At 44.8% G+C, this 14933-nt stretch overlaps 1 protein-coding gene across 1 annotated transcript in view; it reads right to left on the bottom strand.

Moving 5' to 3' along the window:
- DIAPH1 (diaphanous related formin 1) overlaps window positions 1-14933 on the bottom strand; it is a 266129-nt gene that overhangs the window by 19078 nt on the left and 232118 nt on the right. Inside the window, exons 22-26 of the mRNA XM_069763736.1 lie at window positions 13594-13833; window positions 11479-11608; window positions 8701-8825; window positions 8045-8209; window positions 6733-6868 (exon numbers count right to left, since the gene is read on the bottom strand). Coding sequence (XP_069619837.1) covers window positions 6733-6868; window positions 8045-8209; window positions 8701-8825; window positions 11479-11608; window positions 13594-13833 — 796 coding nt within the window. The remainder of the gene's footprint in view (window positions 1-6732; window positions 6869-8044; window positions 8210-8700; window positions 8826-11478; window positions 11609-13593; window positions 13834-14933) is intronic.

Below are 14933 nucleotides of genomic sequence, written 5' to 3'. Positions count from 1 at the left end.
TCGGTGAGGGTACCACCACTACACAGGCCTGACGGCTCACATGGCAGTGTCTCACGTACAAGTGCCAGCAGTTTTTTTCATGATTAACATGTCTATGGGCTGTTCACATGTCTGGACGAAACTCAGCTGAAATCTTCTGATAAGACTGACAAAAAGTCACTAATGAAACTCTGATGAAAACCATTGAAGGAAAAAACTCATACATGCAAAACGGGTTTCGGATGTATGCGCCAACGGGGCTATAGCCTATAATGGTGCCGACAGAGCAAATGTGCGCTCTGCTGTGCACCATCTTTGTCTGTATACACCTACTGGAGATGGACACCCACCGTAATAGACTGTCTGGGTGTCCACCTCCAGTAAACATGCATGCCCAAAAATGAGGCACAGCAGAGCTCACATTTGCTCTGTCAGCTTCAAAGAACCTTAGTACCTTAGTAATGTGGCAGCAGGACAGGACACGAGGTACTTGTGGCATAAGAGAACACAGGATATGTAAGCCCCCTGTTCCTATGATCAGAGGGAGTGCTAGTTGTGGCACCCACACCGGTGATGAATAGGGAACAACTTGCTAGTTTGGGAATATGTTATGATGAGGTAATTCAGTACCACAATGAACATAGAAGTCAGAGCAGATACAGTGATCTGACAATAACCCAAAAACATAGAACGAGCTCTGAGACGTGGGAACTCTGCTGACCGCAATCCCTAATCCTCTCCAACCACATTAGAGGCAGCCGTGGATTGCGCCTAATGCTCCCTATGCAACTCGGCACAGCCTGAGAAACTAACTAGCCTGAAGATAGAAAATAAGCCTACCTTGCCTCAGAGAAATACCCCAAAGGAAAAGGCAGCCCCCACATATAATGACTGTGAGTTAAGATGAAAAGACAAACGTAGAGATGAAATAGATTTAGCAAAGTGAGGCCCGGCTTACTAAACAGCGAGGATAGGAAAGGTAACTTTGCGGTCAACACAAAACCCTACAAACAACCACGCAAAGGGGGCAAAAAGACCCTCCGTACCGAACTAACGGCACAGAGGTACACCCTCTGCGTCCCAGAGCTTCCAGCAAGCAAGAAAAAACAAATAGACAAGCTGGACAGAAAAAAACAGCAAACAAAATAGCAAAGCGGAACTTAGCTATGCAGAGCAGCAGGCCACAGGAAGGATCCAGGAGGAAACAGGTCCAATACTAGAACATAGACTGGAGGCCAGGATCAAAGCACTAGGTGGAGTTAAATAGAGCAGCACCTAACGACTTCACCACATCACCTGAGGAAGGAAACTCAGAAGCCGCAGTACCACTCTCCTCCACCAACGGAAGCTCACAGAGAGAATCAGTCGAAGTACCACTTGTGACCACAGGAGGGAGCTCTGCCACAGAATTCACAACAGTACCCCCCCCTTGAGGAGGGGTCACCGAACCCTCACCAGAGCCCCCAGGACGACCAGGATGAGCCATATGAAAGGCACGAACAAGATCGGGAGCATGGACATCAGAGGCAAAGACCCAGGAATTATCTTCCTGAGCATAACCCTTCCACTTAACCCTGCTGTTCTGTTGGTCAAAAATGACCGACTTTGAACTTCAATATTCTTTAAAATATTCAAGATGCGGCTCTGAAACCCGTGGCCGACCGACCCATCCTCATTTAAGTCAATCAACCACAAGTTTCAGAATCGCATCTTGAACACCCCAAAAAATACCAAAGTTCAAAATAGGTCTCCCCAGACCGAACAGAACAGCAGGGTTAACCAGATACTGGAGTTTCCGTCTTGAAAGACGAGAATCCAAAATCTTCTCCACAATATACTCCAACTCCCCCTCCACCAAAACCGGGGCAGGAGGATCAACAGATGGAACCATAGGTGCCACGTATCTCCGCAACAATGACCTATGGAATACGTTATGTATGGAAAAAGAATCTGGAAGGGTCAGACGAAAAGACACAGGATTAAGAACCTCAGAAATCCTATACGGACCAATGAAACGAGGTTTAAACTTAGGAGAGGAAACCTTCATAGGAATATGACGAGAAGATAACCAAACCAAATCCCCAACACGAAGTCGGGGACCCACACAGCGTCTGCGATTAGCGAAACGTTGAGCCTTCTCCTGGGACAAGGTCAAATTGTCCACTACATGAGTCCAAATCTGCTGCAACCTGTCCACCACAGTATCCACACCAGGACAGTCCGAAGACTCAACCTGCCCTGAAGAGAAACGAGGATGGAACCCAGAGTTGCAGAAAAACGGCGAAACCAAGGTAGCCGAGCTGGCCCGATTATTAAGGGCGAACTCAGCCAAAGGCAAAAAGGACACCCAGTCATCCTGATCAGCAGAAACAAAGCATCTCATATGTTTCCAAGGTCTGATTGGTTCGTTCGGTCTGGCCATTAGTCTGAGGATGGAAAGCCGAGGAAAAAGACAAGTCAATGCCCATCCTACCACAAAAGGCTCGCCAAAACCTCGAAACAAACTGGGAACCTCTGTCAGAAACGATATTCTCTGGAATGCCATGTAAACGAACCACATGCTGGAAGAACAATGGCACCAAATCAGAGGAGGAAGGTAATTTAGACAAGGGTACCAAATGGACCATCTTAGAGAAGCAATCACAGACCACCCAAATGACTGACATCTTTTGAGAGACGGGAAGATCTGAAATAAAATCCATAGAGATATGTGTCCAAGGCCTCTTCGGGACCGGCAAGGGCAAAAGCAACCCACTGGCACGAGAACAGCAGGGCTTAGCCCGAGCACAAATCCCACAGGACTGCACAAAAGAACGCACATCCCGCGACAGAGATGGCCACCAAAAGGATCTAGCCACCAACTCTCTGGTACCAAAGATTCCAAGATGACCAGCCAACACCGAACAATGAACCTCAGAGATAACTTTATTCGTCCACCTATCAGGGACAAACAGTTTCTCCGCTGGGCAACGATCAGGTTTATTAGCCTGAAATTTTTGCAGCACCCGCCGCAAATCAGGGGAGATGGCAGACACAATTACTCCCTCTTTGAGGATACCCGCCGGCTCAGATAACCCCGGAGAGTCGGGCACAAAACTCCTAGACAGAGCATCCGCCTTCACATTTTTAGAGCCCGGAAGGTACGAAATCACAAAGTCAAAACGGGCAAAAAACAGCGACCAACGAGCCTGTCTAGGATTCAACCGCTTGGCAGACTCGAGATAAGTCAAGTTCTTATGATCAGTCAAGACCACCACGCGATGCTTAGCTCCTTCAAGCCAATGACGCCACTCCTCGAATGCCCACATCATGGCCAGCAACTCTCGATTGCCCACATCATAATTTCGCTCAGCAGGCGAAAACTTCCTGGAAAAGAAGGCGCATGGTTTCATCACCGAGCAATCAGAACTTCTCTGCGACAAAACAGCCCCTGCTCCAATCTCAGAAGCATCAACCTCGACCTGGAATGGAAGCGAAACATCTGGTTGACAACACAGGGGCAGAAGAAAAACGACGCTTCAACTCTTGAAAAGCTTCCACAGCAGCAGAAGACCAATTGACCACATCAGCACCCTTCTTGGTCAAATCGGTCAATGGTTTAGCAATACTAGAAAAATTGCAGATGAAGCGACGATAAAAATTAGCAAAGCCCAGGAACTTTTGCAGACTTTTCAGAGATGTCGGCTGAGTCCAATCATGGATGGCTTGGACCTTAACAGGGTCCATCTCGATAGTAGAAGGGGAAAAGATGAACCCCAAAAATGAAACCTTCTGAACACCAAAGAGACACTTTGATCCCTTCACAAACAAAGAATTAGCACGCAGGACCTGAAACACCGTTCTGACCTGCTTCACATTAGACTCCCAATCATCCGAGAAGATCAAAATGTCATCCAAGTACACAATCAGGAATTTATCCAGGTACTCTCGGAAGATGTCATGCATAAAGGACTGAAACACTGATGGAGCATTGGCAAGTCCGAATGGCATTACTAGATACTCAAAATGGCCCTCGGGCGTATTAAATGCAGTTTTCCATTCATCGCCTCGCTTAATACGCACAAGATTATACGCTCCACGAAGATCTATCTTGGTGAACCAACTGGCCCCCTTAATCCGAGCAAACAAATCAGATAACAACGGCAAGGGGTACTGAAATTTAACCGTGATCTTATTTAGAAGGCGGTAATCTATACAAGGTCTCAGCGAACCATCCTTCTTGGCTACAAAAAAGAACCCTGCTCCTAATGGCGACGATGATGGGCGAATATGCCCCTTCTCCAAGGACTCCTTCACATAACTCCGCATAGCGGCGTGCTCAGGCACAGACAAATTAAACAGTCGACCTTTTGGGAATTTACTACCAGGAATCAAATCGATAGCACAATCACAATCCCTATGCGGAGGTAGGGTATCGGACTTGGGCTCATCAAATACATCCCGGTAATCAGACAAAAACTCTGGAACCTCAGAAGGGGTGGATGACGAAATAGTCAGAAATGGGACATCACCATGTACCCCCTTACAACCCCAGCTGGACACAGACATGGATTTCCAATCTAATACTGGATTATGGACTTGTAGCCATGGCAACCCCAACACGACCACATCATGCAGATTATGCAACACCAGAAAGCGAATAACCTCCTGATGTGCAGGAGCCATGCACATGGTCAGCTGGGTCCAGTACTGAGGCTTATTCTTGGCCAAAGGCGTACCATCAATTCCTCTCAATGGAATAGGACACTGCAAGGGCTCCAAGAAAAACCCACAACGCCTAGCATACTCCAAGTCCATCAAATTCAGGGCAGCGCCTGAATCCACAAATGCCATGACAGAATACGATGACAAAGAGCAGATCAAGGTAACGGACAAAAGAAATTTTGACTGTACCGTACCAATGGTGGCATACCTAGCGAACCCCTTAGTGCGCTTAGGACAATCAGAGATAGCATGAGTGGAATCACCACAGTAGAAACACAGCCCATTCAGACGTCTGTGTTCTTGCCGTTCAACTCTGGTCAAAGTCCTATCGCACTGCATAGGCTCAGGTTTAAGCTCAGGTAATACCGCCAAATGGTGCACAGATTTACGCTCACGCAAGCGTCGACCGATCTGAATAGCCAAAGACATAGACTCATTCAAACCAGCAGGCATAGGAAATCCCACCATGACATCCTTAAGGGCTTCAGAGAGACCCTTTCTGAAAATAGCTGCGAGCGTACCTTCATTCCATTGAGTGAGTACGGACCACTTTCTAAATTTCTGACAATATACCTCTATATCATCCTGAGCCTGACACAGAGCCAGCAAATTCTTCTCTGCCTGATCCACTGAATTAGGTTCATCGTACAGCAATCCGAGCGCCAGGAAAAACGCAATGATATTACTTAATGCAGGATCTCCTGGCGCAAGAGAAAATGCCCAGTCCTGAGGGTCGCCACGTAAAAAAGAAATAATGATCAAAACTTGTTGAACTGGGTCACCAGAGGAGCGAGGCTTCAAGGCCAGAAATAGTTTACAATTATTTTTGAAACTCAGAAATTTAGTTCTATCTCCAAAAAACAAATCAGGAATAGGAATTCTTGGTTCTAACAGATTTCTGATCAATAGTGTCTTGAATCTTTTGTACTCTTGCCGAGAGCTGATCCACACATGAAGACAGACTTCTAATGTCCATCGCTACACCTGTGTATTGAACCACCCAAATGTCTAGGGGAAAAAAAAAGGCAAAACACAGTGCAGAGAAAAAAAAATTGTCTCAGAACTTCTTTTTTCCCTCTATTGAGAATCATTAGTACTTTGGGCCTCCAGTACTGTTATGATGAGGTAATTCAGTACCACAATGGACATAGAAGTCAGAGCAGATACAGTGATCTGACAATAACCCAAAAACGAGCTCTGAGACGTGGGAACTCTGCTGACCGCAATCCCTAATCCTCTCCAACCACACTAGAGGCAGCCGTGGATTGCGCCTAACGCTCCCTATGCAACTCGGCACAGCCTGAGAAACTAGCTAGCCTAAAGATAGAAAATAAGCCTACCTTGCCTCAGAGAAATACCCCAAAGGAAAAGGCAGCCCCCACATATAATGACTGTGAGTTAAGATGAAAAGACAAACGTAGAGATGAAATAGATTTAGCAAAGTGAGGCCCGACTTACTAAACAGAGCGAGGATAGGAAAGGTTACTTTGCGGTCAACACAAAACCCTACAAACAACCACGCAAAGGGGGCAAAAAGACCCTCCGTACCGAACTAACGGCACGGAGGTACACCCTCTGCGTCCCAGAGCTTCCAGCAAGCAAGAAAAAACAAATAGACAAGCTGGACAGAAAAAAACAGCAAACAAAATAGCAAAGCGGAACTTAGCTATGCAGAGCAGCAGGCCACAGGAAGGATCCAGGAGGAAACAGGTCCAATACTAGAACATAGACTGGAGGCCAGGATCAAAGCACTAGGTGGAGTTAAATAGAGCAGCACCTAACGACTTCACCACATCACCTGAGGAAGGAAACTCAGAAGCCGCAGTACCACTCTCCTCCACCAACGGAAGCTCACAGAGAGAATCAGTCGAAGTACCACTTGTGACCACAGGAGGGAGCTCTGCCACAGAATTCACAACAGGAATAGCCCTTTAACCTCAGAGGTGTTTCTGATTCCAATACAGACCGATGGGGATGGTCATCACAAGCTGTAGTAAAGGTGTCTACAACGTATCAGGTGCAGACAGCAGTGGACATGAATTACCGTACCTGCAGTCATATCTATTAACTGATCTTTTTTCTGTTGTTTCTCCAGTTTATCCTTCTCGGCCTTTTCCTTGGCAAGCTTGGCTCTCCTGAGCTTCTCTTCGGCTTCACGTCTTTTCTGATTGTCTTTGAGAGCTTGCTATATGAGGGAAACAAACAAAACTATTGCTTTGCCTCTACAAAGCTTGAAGTGAATGTGTCACCTGTGCAGGATCACCTAAAGGGGTACATGAGATACATACAAAATCCCCCTGTAGACCCAGAAATAGGTAAAAACAAAAATCTAAAAAGTTACACATTTATTTTAGTCCTGCGCCGATGTCAGCACCTGGTAAACCCAGGTATTAGCCAGATTGTGAGGCTGCACCCAATTCTATGGTCACCACACACATGTGGCCGAGCCTAGACACAGGACCAACAGGGATCAGCGAAGTAGGACCAGGCCAGAATTGTGGTGATGAGCACTATGGTCACTTTTATTTTCCCATCTTTCACAATTACACCATTAAAGGGGTTTTCTGTTTCTTCAATGTGGAGAATAGACCATTAATATTGGATTGGTGGAGGTCTGACTTTTGGTACTTCCACCAATAAGCAGTTTGGAGAGGCCGCTCCATTTTTTACCATTGTACTGCCCCATACGGCAGAGCTCTGTACTACTAGTAGCCGCCGTGTCTAGTATTTCTGTTCAGTCTCATTCACTTGGGACACAAAGTTTAGGCGAACAGTAATATCATGGACAGTCACAACTACACGTACGAGCGGTGCTGCCCGGGCGGTGGAATACTGACCCAAAAAAAGGATGCCGCGCTCTGCTTTAACCTGCTGATCAGACCTTCACTGATCGAACATTGATGATCTATCTGTAAGACAGGCCATCAATGCTCAAGAACCAGAGAATCCCTTTAAGTCTGGGTGTGATTTCACCTCTCTCAGCTCTGTCAAAAACTCACAGAGTAGAGGACATACAAACTATTCACTAGACTGCTACTCAGATTTATGAACAGACACATTCCTCTTAATTCTTGCATATTTTATGCTTTTATGCTTGTGGCCCACTTCTATAAACTATGCCCACTTTTGGCAAGCATGTAGCAAATCGTGTCTTTTATGGGTTTAGTCTAAGCAAAAAGTTGGCGTAAGCGGATTAATAACTGTGGGCATTTAGCTAATGTATTGAAAATGCCTCACTCCTAGCTAGCCTAGTAGCCCATGGCAATCAGATGGGCCCCATAGGAGAGCTACAGACTGAACAGTGACTGCTTTCAGCCTCTTTATCCCTTTAGATGAACAGCAGAAGACATGTAAGCCTTACCACGAACATGGTCCGGAAGTTGTGCATATCTAGGAAGAACTCCTCAATGGAGACCTTCTTGGGGTCAAACACAAAGTACTGCCCTAACTCATTGAACGAGGACACCATGTTGTCGTGCATCATGCATAACTTTGTATACTGTTCTTGGGCTTCTTTGACAAATATGTAAAATAAATCAGTCAAGGAATATAGGCAAAGATGGAAGACCCCCACAGTAAATCGTATGTACAATAGCATATAAACTCCCTTACATTAAAAAGGTTTTGTCGTAGGGGTCAAGATCCTGGATGACTGAAGCCAAGACTATGACCACTGGCTGCGACAGCAGAAGAGGCGTAGACTATAGTTTAATAGTTTTGTTCTTCATTATACTGATTAACCGGAGAATGCCCTCCATTATATCCTCTCCAGGTATAGATTTGTAACAATAATGCTTTTACTATACAGAAACAAAGTTCACTTTTTACATTTAAAGGGTTGTTATAAAAGTTTCATCTTCAGGAAAAGTATCTGTGTGCTCGTGAGATAAGTCTAATCCTGAACAATCCCTCTAATTCCTGATGCGATGACTAGCGGTGTATATGGCATTTCTGATAGAGAACAGCCCATTGTTCCTTACACAAACTCATTTGTGGTTAAAGGTGTGAAAAGGATATAGTCATTTTTTCCACAAACTTATCCTTCTCATTGTTTGAGGCGGGGAAGTTTTCAATGTCTCGCTGAAGATCGTTAACTTGTTTTTTCATTTGATCCAAATTCTTCTGCAGCGTTTCGGCAGACACTGAAGTAGGAAAGAGAAAATAAAGATGAGTACTTCTGTCTGAGAGGGTTTAGTGACCCCTGCATTGAGCAGGGGGTTGGACACGATGACCCTGAAGGTCCCCTCCAACTCTAACTTTCTATGACTATGTGTGACATCTGTGAATATCCACACTGCTGTATGCCGCATAATAAAAGCTTTGCAGCATGCCGGAGGATGGATGGATGGATGGATGAAGGGAGTAGTCATCCAGCACACTCACGTTGATGGGCCTGCTTTCATAAAGGACACGCTTTCCCTAAAAGGGACACCTTATAAACACAAGTCAGAACAGAAAGATATTACCATAGTACTTTTTGTTGTTCTTTCCCGTATGCAGAATGCCCCATTATCTGACTCATGACCGGCAAATAAGTAGGTTCTAAGAAGCAGAACAAAATTCTTCAAAATTGCTGATTATAATGAATTTTGTTTGTTATCACAGAATTCCATTTTACCAAGGCCGACATATCTATTTGTTCCCAAAATATTTATCACAGAAGACCTTGTAAAGTTCCTGCCAGCTCTTACACCCAGACCACATTGTACCGGTAATAGTGCTAAAAGCCCAATTACAAAAGGGACTCGGTCAAGGAATAATTCAGACACATGCCACTTACATGTACCATGTGTATAAATAGTCTGCAAATGCTAAGATTTTGTCATGTACCACCTTTAATTTCACCTATAATCTGTACAATTCAACTGAAAATTAAACATCTTTTCAAATGAAAAAAAAAAAAAAAAAACTAAAATAATGTGATTTTTTTGTAAAATTGATTGATATTTGAAACTGTTCATAATTCCCTCCACTCTGACTAAAGCCCCAGTTCCAACTACTGAAAAGCAGCCCCAAAGCTTAATGATGCCTCCTTTATGCTTCCCTGTGGGTATGGTATTATTGGGGTAATGTGCATACCTTTTGGAATTACGGACAAAAAGTTTAATCTTGGTCTCATCAGACCCTACCACGTTTTCAAACATGCTTTTGGCAGACTTTATTTAGGTTTTGTCAAAACATAGCCAGGTTTTGATGTATTTATTGTACGAAAAGGCTTTAGTATTATTACCCTACCAAACAGGGGCAGACAGATGATAAATAAGGGAGATACGCGTCACATAGGTGTCCTGCAGCTCCTTTAATGTTGCTGTTGGCCGCAGTCTCCTGGACCAATTTTCTTCTGTTCTTTTCGTCAATTTTTGAAGAATGTCAAGCTCTAGATAATGTCACTATTGTGTCAAAGCAAAGTCACTTGATTACCATCTTCACAGTTTTTCATGGTATATCTAATGTCTTGGAATTTTTTTGTGCTCTTCTCCTTACTGATAACTTGATCCCTTTGCTGTGTAAGTAGTTTACGGACCATGGCTTCTGTTGTGAAATGCAACTAAGAAAATGTCAGGGAAATCCTATTAGAACAGCCAAACTTTCTATGGCCGCACATGGAGTACTGTGTCCAGTTTTGGGCACCGGTGCTCAGGAAGGATATAATGGAACTAGAGAGAGTACAAAGGAGGGCAACAAAATTAATAAAGGGGATGGGAGAACTACAATACCCAGATAGATTAGCGAAATTAGGATTATTTAGTCTAGAAAAAAGACGACTGAGGGGCGATCTAATAACCATGTATAAGTATATAAGGGGACAATACAAATATCTCGCTGAGGATCTGTTTATACCAAGGAAGGTGAGGGGCACAAGGGGGCATTCTTTGCGTCTGGAGGAAAGAAGGTTTTTCCACCAACATAGAAGAGGATTCTTTACTGTTAGGGCAGTGAGAATCTGGAATTGCTTGCCTGAGGAGGTGGTGATGGCGAACTCAGTCGAGGGGTTCAAGAGAGGCCTGGATGTCTTCCTGGAGCAGAACAATATTGTATCATACAATTATTAGGTTCTGTAGAAGGACGTAGATCTGGGGATTTATTATGATGGAATATAGGCTGAACTGGATGGACAATGTCTTTTTTCGGCCTTACTAACTATGTTACTATGTTACTATGTTATGGCGTTAATCAGAATCACTGTAAATGATGGCAGCTAGGTACGGACTGTTATTTAAAAGGAGTTTAAATCTGATTGGCTAATTCTAAACACAACCACACCTCCCATTATAAGAGGGCGTTCACACTTATGTAACCACATTATTTTAGTTTTCTTATTTTTATTTTCTCTGCAAAATGATTTTGCAATGGATCTGTACAGATCATTGATGACATTAAAGGTGGAAAAATTTCTGAAATTATTCTCTTTGGTATGATTTTTTTATGACAAAAACTTTGCGTTTTAACATAGGTGTCTAGACTTTACATATCTACTATATGTCCTACAGTATTCATAGAGGCTGCTTGCTATGTCCTTACAGATAGAAGGCAATGGAGACTGTGTGTTGTATCTCCTCATGCAGATTTTATACTTTAGGAATTCTGTCGACAAATGTTATTCACTATTGCAGTACCTCCATTTTATACGTATATTATGTAAAGCTGTAATGCAATTCAAAATTCATGTATTCAGTGTTTGCATACACCGGTTTTGTATGCCGCTATTGTAGGCAGCGATGACCTCTTGTGATTGCAATCACAATGCAAGGGGTCGATAGCTTGAGTTTTAATTTCCTTTAATATTGGTTATACCTCTACTGGCTTTTTCTACGTGGACCATCTCGTCAGGGAACTTTAATGCATCAGGGTGGTCTTGTTCACAGAGCTCAGCAAGAAAATGCAACAAGGTAGTCTTCTGGTCAGCGGACTTGGTATCTTTGAGCTTTAAAAGGAGGAAAAAAACAAAATGAAAAAATAAATCTTAGCAAATCTTCACTAGTGACTAAGCCTTGCAGAATGAGTGCTGTAAGGCACCGGGTCGACCTCCCTTCCTTCTGGTGCATTGCTGCTGTAATGGTGGTTTATGCACAGCGCCGCATCCTTTAGGGACCCACTGAGAGGTTCACCGTGAACTGAGAGGTACCATCACACAGAAGCCCTCTGAAACGAGAGCCACCATGATTATCTGGTAAATTACTCTTAGGGTATCGTGCACACGTTTAAGGGAACCTGTCATCCCCAAAATCGAGGGTGAGCTAAGCCCACCGACATCAGGGGCTTATCTACAGTATTCTGGAATGCTGTAGATAAGCCCCGATTTAACCTGAAAGACGAGAAAAAGAGCTTAGATTATACTCACCCTGGGGCGGTCCCGCTGTGGTACGGTCCGATGGGTGTCGCGGTCCGGTCCGGGTCCTCCCATCTTCTTACGATGACGTCCTCTTCTTGCCTTCACGCTGCAGCTCTGGCGCAGGCGTACTTTGTCTTCCCTGTTGAGGGCAGAGCAAAGTACTGCAGTGCGCAGGCGCCAGGAAAGGTCAGCGAGGCCCGGCGCCTGCGCACTGCATTGCAGTACTTTGCTCTGCCCTCAACAGGGCAGACAAAAGTACGCCTGCGCCGGAGCCGCAGCGTGAAGACAAGAAGCGGACGACATCGTAAGAATATGGGAGGCCCCGGACCGGACATCGGATCGGACCGCCCGCGTGAGTATAATCTAACCTTTTTCTCCTCTTTCAGGATACACGGCGGCTTATCTACAGCATTACAGAATGCTGTAGATAAGCCCCTGATGCCGGTGGGCTTAGCTCACCTTCGATTTTGGGGGTGACAGGTTCCCTTTTAAAGGGAATCTGCCATCAGGTATTTGCAGTGTAATCAGAGGACATCATGAGGTAGGGGTTAAAACATTGAACTCAATGATGTGTCACATGTCGGCTGTGTGCTGCTGTTTACTTACACTGGAAGTTTAATCACCTTGTGATTATCATTGCTGTGACAAGCTGGTTGCTGTGATAAGACTACACCCCTCCTGTGATAAGCGCCTCACTGTCTATAGGCGTTGTATATGGAGAGCATGGTGTGGGTGGGGTTAGCTTTCTCAGGTCTGATGCATTGCAAAATCTAAAAGCTCTGATTGTGTGAGAACAGCTGCACCCAGTAATCTAAGTGATCTATGGTTGGAGTCAGGGTATTTTGCCTACATCAAGCTGCTCTCAGATGAGGTAGCAAACACCTACTGTCACGTTCTCCAAGTATTTACTGCACACATTACTGCACCAAAAGTGCTGCATAAAATACAGGTGTTTTTCAGTGCGTTTTTCATTAGCTTTTTTTTTTTTTTTACCAATAATCATAGTCGGTGAAAACAATGCTGCAAAAATTCTGAAAGAATGGTCACACTGCAGATATGAAATAGCTTCAAATCGGCAAAGAAAAAATAAGCAACACGTGCATGAGATGTCAGGAATTCGTTCTCTTTACTGACACAGTAAAATGCTGCGCTTTTCGTTGCAAAATTGCAGAAAAAAATGTAATGTGTGACGGTAACCTAAAGACCGCCTGAAAAAGGCAAGGTCAGCCACCAAGATGAATGGGCCAGCCACATAGTTTAGTTAGCAGCTATTCACTTTGGCTAATACATGGCAATCTAATACGGTATACCCCTAGTGTGATGTCCATTGGCCCCAGTGAAGATTGTTATTCTAGCACGACCCTTTAAGGATTGGGATTCAGAAGTTAAAAACTAGGAAATATATTTTTGAAATTCATTTCCAGGGGTGAAGATACACTGGAGACAGTCTGGAGATGCAATACTTTTCCCATGGCTTCTGCACGGCAGATGTGAGGACACCTCCTAATCTTTTATAAGATTTTAGTCTTGTCATCATATTACACGTATTATAGTTCAGAACTATGGGTGTTCCTTACCTTGCAGAGGAAGCTAATGTCAAAACCAAAAGCGCCAGCATTCCTGGATCCAGCGTTCATAAAGTTGCCCACAAGCAGTGTGATTTCTAATAGGGTGGCAAAGCTTTTGCTCTTTTTCACCTCTTCACATGCGGCGGTCACTGACACAATGTCTGGCTTGATGTTGTCAATATGCTCATTGAAGAGGAGCTTAAACTGGATGGCATTGAGGCGAGGTCTTAAGCGGGGGATGCTGCACATCTGAAAAGAAAAGACAAAAGGAAGCAAACATATGGTACAATAATAAGAGACAAGTTTTAATTTGTGTTCAGGCTATGAAAATGTATCCGGACTAGCACAGTGGGGCGTCGATTTCCCCGGACTAGCCCAGTGGGGCGTCGATTTCCCCGGACTAGCCCAGTGGGGCGTCGATTTCCCCGGACTAGCCCAGTGGGGCGTCGATTTCCCTGGACTAGCCCAGTGGGGCGTCGATTTCCCTGGACTAGCCCAGTGGGGCGTCGATTTCCCTGGACTAGCCCAGTGGGGCGTCGACTTCCCCAGACTATCCCAGTGGGGCATCAATTTCCCCGGACTAGCCCAGTGGGGCATCAATTTCCCCGGACTAGCCCAGTGGGGCGTCGATTTCCCTGGACTAGCCCAGTGGGGTGTCGATTTCCCTGGACTAGCCCAGTGGGGCGTCGATTTCCCTGGACTAGCCCAGTGGGGCGTCGATTTCCCTGGACTAGCCCAGGGGGCGTAGATTTTCCCGGACTAGCCCAGTGGGGTGTCGACTTCCCCGGACAAGCCCAGTGGGGCGTCAATTTCCCAGGACTAGCCCAGTGGGACGTCGATTTCCCCGGACTAGTCCGGCCTCTCATCTTTTAAGCACACCCCTCTGTGCACGATTTACATAATCTGAAAGAGCACAATCACAGGGGGTTCTTATGGGTGCACCTTTCCCGCTTTCATTACTAGCCTCCACACTGCTTTAATAAGAGTTTGGTGTAATTATGCAATGATAAGAATATTCTTACATCTTCCGATGTGGAGGTCCAATCACAGTGAGGCAGATTAACGTGAACTTTTTTTTTTGTTTTATAACCTCACAGTAATTAATAAGTGGTTTAGATACTTTGAGTGTTGCCTAATAGCTAGACCTAACATGTGACCCCATCTTCCAAAAATAAGCCAGAATTATGGCGCACATTTCTGTCAGAGTAATTCAACTAACAGGCGATGGAAACTTAGACTAGACCGTCTTAAAACTAATCCATTGCAAGGAAGAAAAAGTATGACACCAATCTACCGTATATACTCGAGTATAAGCCGACCCGAGTATAAGCCGACCCCCCTAATTTTGC

Source organism: Ranitomeya imitator, chromosome 4 (assembly GCF_032444005.1).
Source record: "Ranitomeya imitator isolate aRanImi1 chromosome 4, aRanImi1.pri, whole genome shotgun sequence".
Lineage (NCBI taxonomy): Eukaryota > Metazoa > Chordata > Amphibia > Anura > Dendrobatidae > Ranitomeya > Ranitomeya imitator.
This window is presented reverse-complemented; position numbering and strand designations above follow the sequence as displayed.